Genomic DNA, 18381 nt, shown 5'->3' on the forward strand with positions numbered 1-18381 from the left:
TTCTGCCAGAATGCGGCAATTTTTTTAATCTTAAAGCATCCAAATTCACTTGTGAGCAATGTGAGCAGTAATTTTCTTGAGAGCATGACTCGTTCGAACACTTTTCTTAAAACGGATATCAACGGTAGATTTTCAACAGTGGGTGAACAGGACGCTTTTTAATTATCTTAAACACAGTTTTGCCGGTCGAAGAAGCGAAGAAGCTCTTAAGTTATGTTCCGTCAGACTTCTTTAAATACCCATCTATGAAAGAATGCTGTTGATAAATTTTTACAAGGATAAATAATTATCCTTGTAACTAGATAGAAATAATATCAATTGTTAAAAGGCGAAAAAACCATTTCTATTGATAGTGTGCAATGATATACATTGTTCTAATTTAATCAGCTGTAGTGTTGATGTGTTATAAATGGTATTAAAACAAAAATTATATATATTACTATACTAATATATGTTAAATACAAATATTAAATCCAAATATATAATTAAAACAAAGATATTCTTCTTGATCATAGCAAAGACGGATTAAAAAGTAGTGAAGATATTTAGAAAAAGAAAATAATTGAGAATGAAAATGAGACCAGGAATGTATATATTTACATTTGAAGATTTGAAGATTTTTTGTTAGAGGAGTGTTGAGAGATTAATAATATATTAAATTTAAAGAGGGTAACGTTTAGAGAGGTTAATAATATATTTAACTTCAAAGTGGCTCACTTTTAGGGAGGTTAATATATTTAATTTTAAAGAGGCTCAAGTTTAGAGGGGTTAATATATTTAAATTTAAAAAGGCTCACCTTTAGAGATGTTAACATATTTAAATTTAAAGAGGCTCACGTTTAGAGAGGTTAATAATATATTTAAATTTAAAGAGGCTCACGTTTAGAGAGGCTAATATATTGAAATTTAAAGAGGCTCACGTGAAATCCTGCGTCAGAGGAAATTTATTAGTTGATTTTTCCCTTCTTACTCGGCTGTTTTAAAAGGTTGAGAAGCGACCAATCATGAACTGTTGAAGGCTCTCTCAGAATGGAACAATAAACTGAAACAACAAGCTTTTGTTCTTTTAGAACACTATTTTGTCTGACGGAGAAGTGAATTGTTCAACTCTTCATTGAAACAGAAGCGAACCGAATATTTGCCAATTTAAAGAAAAGATATGATTTTAAAAAATACTATCACAATCCCTGAAGAGCCGATAGTTCAGTAATATAAGGGTCGAAAGTCTTTTCATATCAAGAGGTAAAGCAGTGAATGGGGAACAAGGGAACATTGGGAACATGGTAGGAATGGGCTGAGAAATAGCCAAAGGCGGACTAAATCTGGACAGGGAGTTTCTTTTGGGAGAATATTTTCCGTGCGAAATGCGAGATGCATTTTTTGAAAAATAAAAGGCACAACATACCTCTCCTGCACTCGAGAGATGATTGCCCAATCTTGCTTGTGAAGTTAAATTCCACTACTGTAGGAACTAATATTTATCATAGACAGAAGTGAACAAAATGTTTGCCCAGGTCAAGAATTTTTTGTCTATTGGGCGAAGCGAAATCGGACTTCTATCAGAATCCAGCTGCATTCTTTACCCTAAGTTTCAGTTAAGGGAACGGAGGGATAAACTGCACATATTAAATAAATCTAACATTTACATCAAAATAAATATGGTTTGATATATTCACACCATTTATATTCCGAATATTGCCATGGGAATTAAGCTCGATTTTGTATTATTTTATTATAATACGCTGCATTTAAACGGAAAAGAAGTATTAAATAAAGGATGTCCTCGATGTGTTTTTACATGTCTCGTGCGATAACTTCTTGAAACTTGAAACTATTTTGTTAAGTTTAGGAATCCGGCAACGGTAAGAAGTGGTAATATAGGTTAAATGTTTTGAGTTGATTTCATCGATTTCTAGATGCTTTTTGGCCATCTTTCTGGAACCAAGTAAAAAGCAGTTAGTCTCCAACTGGGATGGGGAGAGCTCTGGGATAAGAAGGGATTAAAGGAATTTAAAACTTCACGGGAGGGGGTAAAGTGTGAAGCTTTGAATAGACGGGGATAGGGGAGGAACATACATAGCTGTGTTGACCGCCTGAGGTCAACACAGTGCAGGTGATGCAACAAGAGCTGTTAGTAATAGTAGTAGTTAGTGTAACTCCAGTTTTGCTATTTTTGAAGTAGTGATGCTCCAGTATACCTGAAGCTCGGTGTTTTTCATTGTATTTATGAACATAGCTGTTGTTGCGGGTGATGCAACAAGAGCTGTTAGTAATAGTAGTAGTTAGTGTAACTCCAGTTTTGCTATTTTTGAACTAGTGATGCTCCAGTATACCTGAAGCTCGGTGTTTTTCATTGTATTTATGAACATAGCTACAATTCTTCCTTTGGTTTGAATAATGTCAGCAGCTCCTTAAGGGTTTTAAATTATCGAATATCCTTTTATTGCAGTATTGAAATAAATCCACTTGAAATATTGTTTATTGTTCTCAGTAATCACGATAAATTAACCATGCCAAACTTTGCTCCAATTCTTTCATTTTTTGAAACAATTTCAGCAGCTGCTTAAATGCTATAAATTGTCTGGTATCCCTTTTTAGCAGTAGTGAAATAAATCCATTTGCCTTGCATTTTATTGTCAGTAATTAACAGAAAGTTGGCATGCAGAACATTTAGTCTTGCATTCGTAAACTTGTCTGATGTCATTGCAACTAATAAAAAGATATTCGGTTTTAGTCACTTAAATTGTGGAGTGTATTCCTCAAAAGTTGCTGATCCGGACTCCACTTTAATACTTAGCCCTTTACATTGAATCTTTTCCTCGCTAATGTTATTTTGTCAATCTTATCAAGTTACACCTTTATTCTAGTTCAGCACCGGTTGCTTCCACACTCTTTCAAAGTGCCTTTTCCGAGAGTACCTCAACATCTACAAAACCAGTCTCAGATTACATAGTACATTTCAAAATTCGTTTAGGAAGCTTAGCCTGTATTCTTCTTCATAATGATATCTTGTCAAATGATAGTGGGAAGGCCGTGTGGTCCCTACAAAGTGCCTCAGAGATGGAAGACCTGGTAGATTCGTTTTTTTCTGCCCTTGGTCCTTTTTCCCTTGGGGGAAAGGATGAAAAAAGTTTTACGGATGGAAATAATAAGCTTAACGAAGCTTGTAGCAAAAGTCAGCTAAGGTAGGTAATGCATAGACATAGTAACTCACATCCACGAAATAAGAAGATTTGTCGGAATATTTTACTGAATCCCCATATTTTTCATTTGACTCTCTGTTTTTTTCCCAACCTCCCCTCCCCCCTCTCAAACACTGAAGGACTGAATTTGACTAGTGAAAGCGCCTCATCTGCTTTTCGAAATGATAAAATTTGGTCAACTGGTCAGTTTTAGATAAATTTTTGAAATTGGTCAACTTATAATGTATTTTGCTTTCAAACAACTTGTTTTCGTATAATTTGCCATTTTAAAACTAAGGTCCTTACCAACACTTTAATGGAATGAATGTACCTACCTCCACCTTTATCAATTGCTCTGCATATATCTGGGATCTAATCGGAAATTGAACTTAATTAATGAAGATGCTATATTGACATACCTTCTTGCAATGTGAACTTTTTGGTTTATGGGTCAGTTTTGGAAGATCTTTCAAACTAATTAATTTAACTTTGAAGAAAACTTTTTACATACATTGAAACCTTATCTTACGTCGGATGGAGATGCTTAAGCGTAACCTCATTACTATTATATATATATATATATATATATATATATATATATATATATATATATATATATATATATATATATATATATATATATATATATATATATATATATATATATATATATATATATATATATATATATATATATATATATATATATATATATATATATATATATATATATATATATATATATAATGTAAATAAAGTAATTTCACGTAGTCTCATTACTTTAATCTCAATCCTCAAATGTTGTCTCGGTTGCTCCATTAAAAACTCTTATTATAATCATGCTCATTGTCACGAATTCAGTACTTAGTCAGTACAAAACAGATCACATGACTTAAATCACCTTAGCGGCGTGATGTAAGGAAGGAGGGAAAATTGAATAATAGAGTTTTACAAACAAATATCCAAGCATCTGTCGTATCGCTAATCGTATCCCTCAGAAACAAATTAAATCTACGCAAATTTTGTTACATACATTGGAACCTGAAAGATTCCTTATGTTAATGTTTTGATATAAACTATCCTGTGGCTGAATTGAGAGAGTTCATTTTTTATGCTTTTTGAGATTTTATGCTTTTTGAGATTTTATGCTTTTTGAGATTTTAGTATCAAACTGCTCGATTGACTTACTTACTTACATAATAGTAAAATATTATATTGGAACATTACAAATGAAATGCAGAGAGGAAAGAAAATAACAAAACGTTAAGAAGTTGGAACGTTATGGAAGAAGCTTCTTAACGTATTGGAACGTTAAGAAGCTGAGAGGACTGAAATCAACTAGTATTATAATCTCATATTTTATATAGTCCTTAATGACTTTTTTTCATCTTTGAATTAATATGTAGATGCTTTAGCGTAATTTCACTACTGGAAACAAATTCCGAGCCCTACGGCTGGTTGCTGCTGCTGAGATTGAACGTTGGGTCTCTTATTACCAAGTAGAGGACAATCCCACTGCGCTACCACAGGACAACTTTTAACTTCTTATGTTTTTAAAAATATTCTACAAAATAAGGATTAATGCTTAAAAGATTGTATATACAGAATCTTGATTTTTTTTTTTTTTTTTGAGAAACTAGAATCTGTTTTTACTGAACTGCATATAAGCACATTTTTCATATTTAAGTGCACTAATATGTTAGTAAATAAAAAAAGATCTGAAAAAAAAAAAGATTTTCTTTCTAGATGATTGGTAAAATAAAATGTAATTTCAATTTTTTTTTCTCTGTATGATTTTTTTATGACCTAAATTGACTTCGCCTCTAAACACCTCATATAACAAAATCAGAAAGGGGAAAACAAGATAGTTATCTACTTCGATAAGGAATGTTTTACAGGGAGTTTTCGCATGATGCCATATTTTTTAGAGGTATTACTGATCATTAGTTTGAACTATGTAAATAATTTAAATAGCTTAATTAATTAAATTATTAGTTAAATGTCGAATAAACTATAAATTAGATTTGATTATTCAGTAAATTTTGTGGATAATTTAAATTCTAGCACAATTCCTGCCGCGACAAAGTTCTTGGCTACATGTCGCCGGCCTGGCAACTAAATAATTACCATTTGTTGGATGGATGGTTAGCCTATTCAATAGACAAGTATTATCTAGAGAAAATTTCATTTCACAACATCATGCGCAGCCAATGCCCGAATAGCCTTATCGCTACCATTGTAGTAGCCTCAAAATAGGGTAAGATCTAGCTACGCCATAGTTACCATATAGTTGCCCTAAACATTCTATATAGTTACCCTTTACGTATGTACTGGTGACCCTCAAAAAGGTTTCTAGTCGATACCAGTGATTATCAGAAAGTGATATTAGAGGAAACTCTAGAGAAAAAAATAGCAACAACAACCAGTGCCATTTGGTGCTATCCTGCCAAATCATTAGCTAAATTTTAAAAACTTTAATAAAAACATGCGTTGTATAGAATTGCTGAATAATGAATGTAAAAGAATCACTTTTGCAAATGGGGCATAATCGGTATATCAGTGTACATTTCCTTTTAGCTACCCAGTGTCCTCCATACCAACCCCCTAGCAATTAATAACCAGTAAAAGTAGCATGAAACCAAAGAATAGGGACAAGTTTACGAAATTTTAAGTTAGATCCATAAATATCTGTATCTTAAGGTGAAATTCAAATTATGAGAAATGGATATTTAGCCTGTTTTGAATGTTTCTAGTTCTGTTAGGTAACACTTTTGCCGCTGCCACTGAAAAAAGGACATTGAATCGTATTCAGGCACCTAGAACAAATATTTAAAAAAAGTTTTTTTTTTACATACAGGAGAGTAAGAAAATGAACATGGAATACACCTATTTGCACTGAACAATTGCGTACGGGATGCAGTTACCGGTACAATCTCATTTGGTGCTGTAGTCGTACGTAATTTAATTTTATCCTTGATTGTGACTATTATGTGGGTCGGGCATCAAGAACAACCAAGTGCCATCAAGAACCTTGTTTTTAGTGATTTTTAATGGTAATATTTCTCTTTTCCTATATATATATATATATATATATATATATATATATATATATATATATATATATATATATATATATATTTTCTTTTCCTATATATATATATATATATATATATATATATATATATATATATATATATATATATATATATATATATATATATATATATATATATATATATATACAATGTTTCAATGTATTTAAACATATGTATTGAACATATTTAAATATCAGAGACTTTATTGTAGAGAGTTTGATGTCTTTGGCCGCGTAGAAGACCAAAGTCACCCAAATTTCCATCCTTATGATTAGTGATACCTTTCTTCATCCACCCAAAATTCTGTAGTAAAAATATTATTAAGAACTTATTCAACAAAACTATTGTTCATCGAAATTTTTTAAGAAACATTTAAATTTTGTCGAAAAGTTTAATTATTATCCAAAATTTTAATTCTTAACCAAAAAAAAAAAAAAAGAAAAAGTACCGCGCTGCGATTCAATTTGCAATTATCAATCTATACAATTTGACAGCAATAAGTCGGGGGTTTGTGAGGCCGGTACCCCACATAACATCTTAGTTAGTCCTGGGCTTGGTTTGAAAAACAATATTTGATTTGAAAAATACTTGATTTTGCGTAAGAACAGGAACTCATCTTGAATTATCTTATTCTAAAACGTGTGAGCTTCGTAAATTTTATTTTTAGCCCCCACTTATAAAAGTCTCTGAGACTTAATTCTAATTTTTAGCATTTAGAACATAATTCCAACATCCTTTTTTTCATATTTAGAATTAGCCGTGATATATCGTAGGAAGACTTTATAAGCTTTATCGTTGAGGAAGTCAAGTTGTCGAGTGACGAATTCCCTCGTTTCATCAACAATTATAGAAAATGTTGAAAATGTGCAACCTGAGATTTTTGCATTCAAGTGCCAACAGCGTTGCATCAACATGTGACAAAATTTCTGAGAAATTTCATTAAGTGTTGGATGGACTTATTGATAGGAACTGTGGCTTAGAGACTTTTTTAAATTTGAATTAAGTGTTAGTGCTAATGTCTTAGGTCAGCGAAATTGCTTGACAAAATGAGGGGAAAGTGTTTCAGCTCATCTAGAATCTTTGGATTACCAGGCAGCTTTTGGTAATTTAAGCGGTATTTCTACTGGTCCTGCGTCGTGCCATCTTAAGCCATTTCTAAATTTTATTTTTTCGGTAATTTAAGCGGGAATTAAGCGGTCCTTTGTCATCTTAAGCCATTTTTGAATTTTATTTTTTCGGTAATTTAAACGGGAATTGAGCGGTCCTTTGTCATGCCATCTTAAGCCATACCTGAATTTTATTTTTCCGGTAATTTAAGCGATAATTAAGCGGTCCTTTGTCGCGCTATCTTAAAGCATATCTGAATTTTATTTTTTGGTAATTTAAGGGATGATTAAGCGGTCATTTGTCGTGTCATCTTAAACTATATCTGAATGTTATTCTTTCAGTGAAGTGAAGTTTATTTCATTTTAGTCAGGGACTTCAAGTTAAGCAAGCCTGCAGCAAAGAACTAGTTAAAATATCGCTTAATCCAGCAATTGACGCCTGGCAATCTATAGAAAAATGTGACCTTGAACATCTTCACCCGAGTATTAGCTTGGTTTGGCACAAAATCTGGACCTAGATGAGTTTTGAGTAGAAACAATATTGGATTTTTTTCAACGTGTACCACACCAATAGAGCTGTCAACCCCTTTCAATTTTCAATAGGACGTATCTAAATAACGATTTTTTGTACATATTAACTGATGTAATATACCCTCATTGGCTTTTCAATGATTATCTTGAAAAATTTTGAAAGTTTCAAAAGTAGATCAAAAATTGATTTTCTTGCCACGGGCAAACTTTCTAACATCAGTTAGTGCTTAGAAATTAAAGTAGGTTAAACTAAATAATTTTGATATCAATGTGAAATCTATCTCAGTAGAAAACGTGGAAACTTGGATAATAAACTTTCCCGAAATCACAAACAGATTTTGGTTGTAATGTTAGATGACAGCATTTTTGTGATCATGGAAAAAAAAATTCGTCAAATTCTCCTATTTATAATTATTGAAATGTGTGTTGGTAATGGGTCAGGAAACCGTTGAACACCTTTACCATCTGTAGCTTTTCGTTTAACCTCCATTTGAAACTGGTGCCTGTGTGCTTACCTGCCTGAAATGACCTTTACATTTGAAATCAGAAAACATGGTTTGAGAGCTTATCGGAACAACTCCTCTGACGTAGACTGTAAAACTCCTTTAGGCCGGTACACGGTAGGCTCTGGGTCAAGGTCAATCCATTTTTTGGTTCTAGGTAATATTTTACGCCACGCAATAAACTCATAATGGGTTTCCTCACAATAAACTGAAATGGCAAGATAAGGGAACACGAGAAACTAGGACAAAATTAAAGGGTTGCTGTTACAGTAATAGCAGCATTAATAGCAGTAATAGCAGAATTAAGTAATAGCAACAGTAATAGCAGGCATTAAAAATATTACCCACTAAATAAACGTTTAGAAACATAGCATACTCTATACCGCCTTTTCACCCACTCCTTGTGATAAACCTTCAAGTCTTATGATTTTTATAATGTTTAAGCAATTAGAAATAATTTGGCTATGAAATTAATATGCTATCGTTGGAATTTAGATAATATTTCTATTTTTTGGTTCTAATTACCTTATCTAACAGCCTGTTATATTCCGTGAATTGGCTTTGGTAAATATGCAAATTATCATTTTTGCAAGCTTTAATGTTTATTTTATCTTATTTTATTCTTTGCTGGGTTTTTGGTGTTTGTTATCTTGCTTGCTGGTGTTTTGTTGTCTATCAGTGGCAGTAAGGACGTATCCAATTTTTTGTATGGGGTGGGGGCTATTTTTTCAGGGAAAGGGAGGCGGGGAAGGTTACACAGAAAACGTATCAAAATGCATTCTTGTTTCGTTTCTATGAATCAGACAAAATTTTGAGGGGAGTCCAAATCCCGTATCTTGATGTGGCCTCCTGTATGTTGCCTTGATGTGGCCCACTTCCCTGGATGTGGCCTTCAGTAGCAGTAGCCTTTTCTTATGATATAATAAATTTCATGCTTTTATTAGCTTTCAAATTGTTTGCTTTTTCACGAATATCTTTTATTTTTGCCCGTTGTGTGTCATCTCATTTTTCTGTTCATTGTTATTTGTCTGTCATAAATATCCTTTCTCTTACGACCTAAAATATTTCACATCATCAATTGTGTTTAATTTATAAGTTATCGCTTTTATCAGCTTTTCTATTGTTTGCATTTTATTAAACCTATTTTACTCCTTGTTCTTTTTTGGCATATATCTTGTCCTATATTAATCTATTTTTTTTTTACTTTCAATTTCTTCGGTCCTTTGTGGGCTCATTAAAAATGTTGTCATTTAACCTTAGTTTCCAAACGTACTTGTATGCTTTGGATTGGAAACTAATATTGTCTTTTGTCTACAGGGTTCTGGCTGCTCCTGTAACGATTGAAGGAAGTGATCAAGAAGTCAACTTTGTCCGAACTATGGAAATAAATTTCATTTGTGGCAATCTAGAAGCCCTGGAAATACTCCAAGATAATCAACGCCCTATCGAAATCAGCAGATTGCTGACTTTTCCATCAGCTATTGCCCAAAGTGGAACTCCAAATGTATCAGTTGTTTACAAGCAGCATTTGTTGAAACAAAAAGCGCAATTAAGAAAGCCTTCAATATTACCCACGGATATTGCTGTGACATTAGGAAGTTGCGAATGTGAAGTAGATATATCTCTACTAGACAGGCTTAATACTTTGATCGGAGGATTTTCTGGAAAAACCAAACATAAAAATGATGAGCATTCGCTGCTATCTCTAGAAATCCGAAGCTCGAGCATTTTGATTAACTTGAGGTTTCCGATACCAGATTTAAGGCCTGTCTATCAGAGGCAACCGTGGTGGAAACGGACGGTTAGACCTGATATAATCCAACTTGAAATTACTGATGCTTCAATGAAGACATCATTTTCAAATGCTGCTCGGCAAACATATCTTACGACTGGACGGACAGTACGTGCCTATCATAAAGAAACACATTTGTCAGACCCTGTAGAGATTCTTTGTATATTTCCAGATAAAGACCAAGTGATGAACGTGGATCGACTTGGGTGGCCACAAATTAAGTTTGTTGGCACTGCAACAGAGCATAAAGGTCTTCTTGAAGGTGAAGAGTCTTCAGAAGCAGTAAATGAAGAGCTACCTCAAAACATTATGACCATGTCATTTGGTGATGCATTAAATGGGATGTTAAATGGGGAAAAGAATCATTTGAACCCCTTTGAAACAAGGACAAGAGTAAGAAATGGAGACGGGTCGAAGAATAGTGCAGACTTTGAAAAGGTTCTTTTGCCATCAGACCCTTCGATTCTGTCTAAATTGAGTGACTCTTTGTCAAGAAATTCTTTGGTAAATCTGACCATATACTGCCCTAACGTGGTGATTGGTATCGAAAGTAAACAAATTTATGAAATGGTGTATAACAGGCTGGCAACGGACCTAGCTCTGTGGGAGCCATGTGCTCCAAGTATGAAGCCTAAAACGGAAGCTATATCTAATCAAGACTTAGGAATAAGTCCCTTTGTCCTTTGTAAATCTGGTCTTATGGCTTCTGATTCAGACTCTGAAGGAGAGGATAGTCTAGCCACTTGGTCACGTGCAGGATTTAATCCTCCTGTGGCAGCACAAACAAAATTTGTCTTTAGTTTGAACATCTGCAAAGGATCACTTCATCTAAAATTACCGCCAGTTGACACTGCTGCTTCTGACTGTGGTGAAATTAATGTGGAGATTTTTGACGGATGGCTGTCGTCAATAACACAAGCAAATGGTGACCCACATTCTGGATATGTGCTCATGTGTGCTCAGTCAGGATCTCTTCGACATAAAGCTCATGATGAAAGCTATTTCCGTGAGATTGTCAGTGATAAAGACGTGACCAGTAATTTTTTTCAAATGTCAATGAAACTAGAAGTAGAGGAGAAGACAAGAATTAAGCATTTCAAAACAGCTATTCGATTAAAGAATGTTGACATGCAGTTCATAGTTGCTCCTCTTGAAGAATTCTGGATAACGAGAATAATTGAGTTTATGGACGTGAAAGATACGCAAATTCAGGGATATAAACCATCAATTCCTGTAACAGAATTACATCTAACCCTTGATAATTGTGATATTGGCTATGTTCCCCTGGATTTTCCTGCCAGTGTTCTATTTAATACTGGAAGTTTTAGCGTAACTTCAAATATTGTTGCACATACAAATACCTCGGTACTTCGCTGTGTATTGGAAGATAGTCATGTATTTTTGTCCAATGCTCGTCACTCGCAATCGTTTGCACAAATAGGTGATTTGGATTTTGCTGAACTATGCATTCGTATTTGTGATATTAAGAAGCCACGTGTTGACCTGACTTGCTCCGTTTCCAAATTTGTTTTGAAAACTTGTGCTGATTCTAGTCGTCTTCTGGGTGACTTGATTAGTTATGTTGCTGCTGAGGGAGACACAATTGCCAAACAAGAAATTGCTAGTCAAAAATCTGAAATCCTGTCCGAAGATGTTACTAGTCTCATGGAAGATGCTCTTTTGGTAATATGTTCTTCTCTATTTTGATATTCTGTTAGAGTAAATGCGTGTCATACCTTGACAGGGCTCTACACCCTCCACTTAAAAAGGCCTTTATATGCAGTCGGAAATGCGGTTTTATTCAGTTTTTGTTTTTAATTAGGCTCCTATAGAAGTGAATTTTTAGCAGTTAAACCCGTTGCGCATATCTGCACACGCAAAAAAAGTGAATAGGGTGGAAATTTTCCCCACAAGATTAGTTTCAAGCCCCTCCCCCCTTTCCCAGGTGGTCAAGACTAAATCGTAGTAGTAGATCATCATTTTAAATTTTTCCCTTGGGTCTTTCCATGGGAAAATTATTTGTATTGGGATAGAGCGACCCCCAACCCCTTGTTTTTGTGAATGTCAGTGTACTCTTAAATGTAAATAATTTCTGAAACGACACTGGATAAGTATGACAAAGCGAAAATAAATCGTAAAGAAGAGAAAACGAGGATAATAAGAGTCAGTGAAAAATAGAAGAAAACCATAGAAATATTCCCGTCGAGACCTCCGCTTAACCGTCTTCAGTGCAGAATAAAATAATAAAAAAATACAGATAAGAGTCCACAGAACAATATAAAAAAAACAACCTTAGAACCAATATCAAACTTAAAAGAAGACCTTTTCCAAGTAACGGTGAAAGAGCAACTGAATAAAAAATCCAACAATGAATAGCAATTCAAACTTTCATTTTATGTAAAACTTTATTGAAATATTTGTATACTTTTCTTCTTTTTTTTACTGGCTGGTATTATTCTCGTTTTCTCTTCTTTAAAATTGTTTTCGTTTTGTTGAACTCAGTCAAACTGATAAAATACGTGGAGATAGACTACGAAACGTTGTCAGATCTAAAAAATGATCTTGCTAGGAAGTGAGAGCTAGTGTTTTAATTTTTATCATTTTGTTGTCTGGACTCGACTGTTTTGGGGAATGTAAAGAAGGGAGGTCTCTTCAGTACATCTAGCAGAAGAAGCTATTTGATTTTATTGGATCATTGCGTTAGTCTTGTGTTTTAGGGGTGGAATTCTAAAACATAAAAATTTGGCTTCTAACCGGTTCATGTGTATCCATGTATCCCAGATTTATTTTGGGGACGACAAATTTGAAAAAAACGCCCAACAGGTGAATTATTTATATATAAGAAGGAAATAAGAGAAAAAATATTTAGATTTTGAAGACATTGGTCCAAAGCCCCTCCCCATGTACTTCCGGATCTTTGGCTTTTAGTTTAATATGTTTTCTTCAAATAAGTAGTCTGTATTCATCACTTGCCCTTAGTCTTTACGCTTGCAAGTTAGGTTTGTTATTTGAAGAGTGGTAGGGTGAACTTCCTTTGTTCTCTAAGATTTACCTTTCTTACAATTTGCAAAACCTTGAAAATACCTCTCACCCTCCTTTCTCACAACCCCAAAGAATGTTCAGCAATAGTTATTTGGAAATATTTTGTGTCTGGCTGTAGGCTTAAACCTTAGTAAACATTAATATAGATAGTAAGTCTTTTATTGAAAGACTGTTATACAAATATTTAGGGGATTGGCGCTGATCCATAACCATTTTATTAGAGAACCGGCATTTATATCATGTTAAGATAACCCTAATTTTTTTTGGACGTTGAGCCCAGATGTACCTGCAGTCTGAAAACATGCATCATTAAGTCCAAATTCTACAACTATATTAGGTTCTTTAGATAAACGTGAAGAGAGAGAGAGAAAGGGAGGGGAGTTCTCTTTCTTCATCCCGGGGATAATTGTCCTTCTGTCAGATCACTTCTGGACCTCAAGAAGAGTACTAGAACATACGATTTCTGGTCGAATAAGCTTTCTCTAAAGTTTTTACGACCACCCTCCTCTATGTGGTCGCTGGGGAAACAAAAATTAATAGATGGGAGGTTCATCGCTTTTAACGTAGTCAGTGCTCTTGAAGTAATTCATTTTTCTATGTGTCTTCCTTGAGTTCGTTTTAGAATCATATTTGGACTCATCCAAAGTATGAGGGGGGCTGCCCCCCTTCTCTTCCAATTTTCTCTTATTTTCTTTCTCTTTTTTCTTTCTCATAGGAGTCTGTGCATACAGACTCGATAAAAAAAGATGATCCAGTGTCTACTCATACCGAGGTGTTCTTCTTCCCTGATGAGAGTTTTAAGTCGATGTTTAAACCAACCAATATCTGTCAAGCTCAAGAAGCAATATCAATTCAACCAAGTTTGGAAGATGAGCTGGCTGAAGCCATGGGATCAAGTCCAAATTCAGTAAAGAGCTCGGATGATTTTTGCCTAGTTGATGATGTTGGCGTTGCCTCGGTATAGTTTCTTCTTCTGTTTTATATTATTATATACGGTAGATAATATGATAGAAGGCAGAATCAAAGGGTTACCAGGAAAAGCGGTAAAATAACCAACCGTATAGTATTTGGAAAATTGGAAATCATAATGGAACGTTGACACAATGAATAAAGTTTAAGGTCGAACGAGCATTGATCTTTTTTGACACTTTCTTTAAATGTTTTACATGTTTAGTTCAGTGCTACAGCTTGTAATTATCGTGCTGCCCAGCATTTGTACATACTATTACTATGCACATACAATATATGGTATATAATAGCGTAAAAATAAATTGTGTTTTTGGTAAACAAAAAAATGTTTGTTTACTTATTTGACAGTAGTCTGCTTTCATAATTACATCGTCGTGGTTGAAATTAAATACTATTCATCCCCCATATATCCATCCTCTACTATCAGTTTTATCCCTACTATCCAATACTATCCATCCCCCGGCATTTGGAGGGGATGTGTCTGTCTTAAGCTTTCGTGTTAATAATTAATATTAAATAAGTAAAATGAATTTCAAGCCTTCTAGCCCAACGTAGCTAAACACACAGCTTTACTCTGTCACAAGGAGTTAAACGTTACATTGTGTTGTAAAATGTAATTTAAAATGTTTGTTATACTGTTTTCCTTAATTCTATATAATTGGGAATATGCTAGATTGACTACTTGTAAATACGCCCATGCGTAGAATGTTTATTCTTCTTTTTTTTGCAACATAATTGTGATTCATTTTGCAGAACTGGGGGTGTTTTTGAAATTAATAAAAAATAAAAGCAAAGAGTGACATTAAAGCATGAAACCCTCCCGAGACTATGAGTCGGATTACAGCCAGACTTGCTTCAGTCTAGTTCTGGATCCAATTTTCGCATGCACACGAAATTGCAGGAAGTTCGATCAAAATCAAGGATATTAAAATGAAGAAATTAGCAAATATAAGAACCGTAAATAATCTGTGGATCTCGAGAGGGGGGTGGTGCAGGCCCTAAGACTGTTAGAAAAGAAATAAAGAAGAAAAGGGTGAAGCACTTTAAGAATAAGCAAGAAGAAAAGGAGAAGGGTTCTCTTTTTCTTGTCCGTTGCATTCTTCTGTAGCTGGAGTAGTTCTACTATTCTAGAACTGTTCTAAATCGTAGTATATAGAACAAATAAATATAAACACACACACACAAAAAAAACAAGAACAAAGGTTATGAAGAATGGTTAGTACTTTGACTTGACTTATTTTACTCGACGGTCTTGCTCAGCAGGGTTGCCAGCCTGATGGAAACTGGTTGCAGCGCCGTCAGTCTTCTCCAGTGACCCTGTCCAGGGCTAAGGATGGAAACTCATTTGGGCTGATATTGTGGTTGAGGAGGTGTTTGTGTATTACATAAGCCCATCTGATGCGTTACTAGGTACGTAGGAGGGGGGACAATAGTAAATAAACACATTTTATTTGATAATTTGAATGAGAAGTCCCCAGAAATTCGGAAAAATTAGTGGTTTTTTTTTTGGGGGGGGGGGGCCAAGTTGTGAGACTACTCTCTTGCATACGTCCCTGTGCCTGGCCTCCCTGGAGGACGTTATACGCTGTGCTGACTAAAAAAAGCATAATGCACACACCTGAAAATCGATAACATGCTACAGTATAAGCCTGAAGCAACATAAGTAGAATACAACTAGGATACTTCTAGTAAATTGTCCACTGGATGCCAAAAGCGAAAATGAACACCTCATATTAATTTATATATATTTCTCGGTTATGTGTATCGTCTTCTTTTAAATTGTTGATATTTTTTATTATTTTCTTTTTTTTATTATCTATTATGTTTTTATTATTTCCTAGCAAAAGAACTGTGAGCCAGAAGTTACAATGTTTCAGCCTCAGCGAATTACAATCAAAGACAATCATTTTGCTTTACCATTGAGTGTCATCGACTTTTTGAAAGCACCTAAAAATTTCCCTCTTCCCGTCACACGGTATACGCTCAAGGAAATGAATTTGGTTTGGTGCCTTTATCGCGGTCAAGATTTTGATTGTGAAGATGCCAAGGAAAGGTAAGTCAGAATTTCGTGCAAAGCAGTGGTTGAAATTTAGGTTGCAATCATTGATTTGTACCTCTATAGACACTAGATAATATAGAAAGAGTATTAATAATAATAATATTGTTTTATTACCCGTCAAAAGCAAATAAAAGAGACGAAGTACATAAATAGACTAGAGAAAGAAGAGTAGGCCTAGACATAATGTATTTGGAATTGATATTCACTAACACAAAAACATTTGTTAAACCATGGCGAAAACACCAACACACGGAGTAACAGTCAAACAGGTAAAGAGTCACCACGCTAAATAAAAGAAAAAAAATGGCAGCCCGAGCTTTACCTCAGAATCTCGATTTTAATTTTCTAAATCTAAAAAAAAAGAAAAACGGACATAGCTTTTGACTAGCACAGGGTTAGCGTCTATTAATGCCAGAATTGTTTAAATTTTTCATAAATCAAAACCAAGGAGCCAATTAACCTCATTCCTGAATAATACACACACCACCTTTGGAGATAATCCAAATGTGATGTAACTCAAGGAGCTTCTTTGTATTATTCATTGCCGAAAAATTGAAAAAAAGGATGGCAGTCCTGACCTTACCTCGTAATCTCATTCTCAATGGAACGTAAAACTAATAAACTATGGGTTAATATTTTATTAATTAAAATATTTTTAAAGATTTTTGTCAAGTGACTTCATTCCTGATTAATACACATACCTCATTTAAAGAAAATCCAACCGTGAAGTAACTCAAGGGCTTTCATTGCAATGTTCGTTATCAAATGAGCTAGAAAAAATCGGCAGCCCTGTCCTTACCTCAGAATTTCAGTCTCAACTCTCTAAATCTTAATGAAAGAAAAACGAATGTAAAAATAAATAATGGGTAAGTATTTTATTAATTATAACACTTCAAAGATTTTCGTCAATTGACTTTATTCCTGAATAATACCCACGCCTCATTTAAAGATAATTTAAACGTGACGTAACTCAAGGGCTTTCATTGTAATGGTCATTATCCAATGAGCTAGAAGAAATCGGCAGCTCTGTCCTTAACTCAGAATCTCAATATTGATTTTCTAAATCTCAATAAAAGAAAAACGAGCGTAGCTAACGATTAACACAGGGTTAATATCTATTAATTATGATTTTTTAAAGATTTTTTTGTAAATTAATTTCCAGGATTTAATTGACTTTATTCTAGAATAATACACCCACACATCCTATAGAGATAATTAAAATGTGATGTAACTTAATGGCACTGTAATGTTCCTTACAAAAAAGCTTGAAGAAACGGCAGGCCTGGCCTTATCTCAGAATTTCAGTCTCAATTTTCTAAATCTTAATAAAAGAAAAACGGACATAAAAACAATAAACACTGGGTTGATGTTTTATTAATTATAACATTTTTAACGATTTTCGTCACTTGACCTTATTCTTGAATAAAGCACACACCTGGCTTAGACACAGTAAAAAAAACACTATTTAAATGAGAATTATCTCAAGCATCATGAAAATGTTAATTAACAAGGGCTGCGTTACCCTTAAACATACTTTTCAACATTTAGTTCAATGGCTTATACCAAATAATATAGAAAAGCTTTGAATTGTGCGAACTGGTGAAAAGCCACCACGCATCTAACTAGAATAGTAGCAATCATTGTGGCAATCAATCAGCTTAGGTAATCAAACCTTAACCCACAGTGTTTCACCTGCTTCAAAGATTTGGAAAGAAAGCTTAAGGGACCTGTCTTCCATGCCACCATGCCGGTGGTATGGAAGAAAAAGTGCAAAGAGCTTACTAAAGCAGATGCTGTCTGCAGTCCATTATGGGCTAATGAATTATGGACTGGTGGCATTGATGTACTAAGGATTGGTGGCATTCCAGAGCCGGTATGCTGCAGCTAACAGCTCATCGCAGCACCATGCCGACTAACGTAAATTATAATTAACATACCTAATAATTCTCTCCTATATGCCTGGTCGAATAAATTTTCTTGCCACCTTCATCATCTTTGTGTGTTACAGAAAACCGGTTTGCTGCAACTAACAGCTCATCGCAGCACCATGCCGACTGACGTAAATTATAATTAACATACCTAATAATTCTCTCCTATATGCC

General features: G+C 34.2%; 1 protein-coding gene across 1 annotated transcript in view; it reads left to right on the forward strand.

Moving 5' to 3' along the window:
- Atg2 (Autophagy-related 2) overlaps positions 1-18381 on the forward strand; it is a 167777-nt gene that overhangs the window by 77605 nt on the left and 71791 nt on the right. Inside the window, exons 10-13 of the mRNA XM_089092600.1 lie at positions 2868-3185; positions 9735-11892; positions 13967-14209; positions 16062-16273. Coding sequence (XP_088948726.1) covers positions 2868-3185; positions 9735-11892; positions 13967-14209; positions 16062-16273 — 2931 coding nt within the window. The remainder of the gene's footprint in view (positions 1-2867; positions 3186-9734; positions 11893-13966; positions 14210-16061; positions 16274-18381) is intronic.

Source organism: Artemia sp. Qi Xiang Cuo, chromosome 7, assembly GCF_049724085.1.
Source record: "Artemia sp. Qi Xiang Cuo chromosome 7, ASM4972408v1, whole genome shotgun sequence".
In the NCBI taxonomy this organism is placed as follows: Eukaryota; Metazoa; Arthropoda; class Branchiopoda; order Anostraca; family Artemiidae; genus Artemia; species Artemia sp. Qi Xiang Cuo.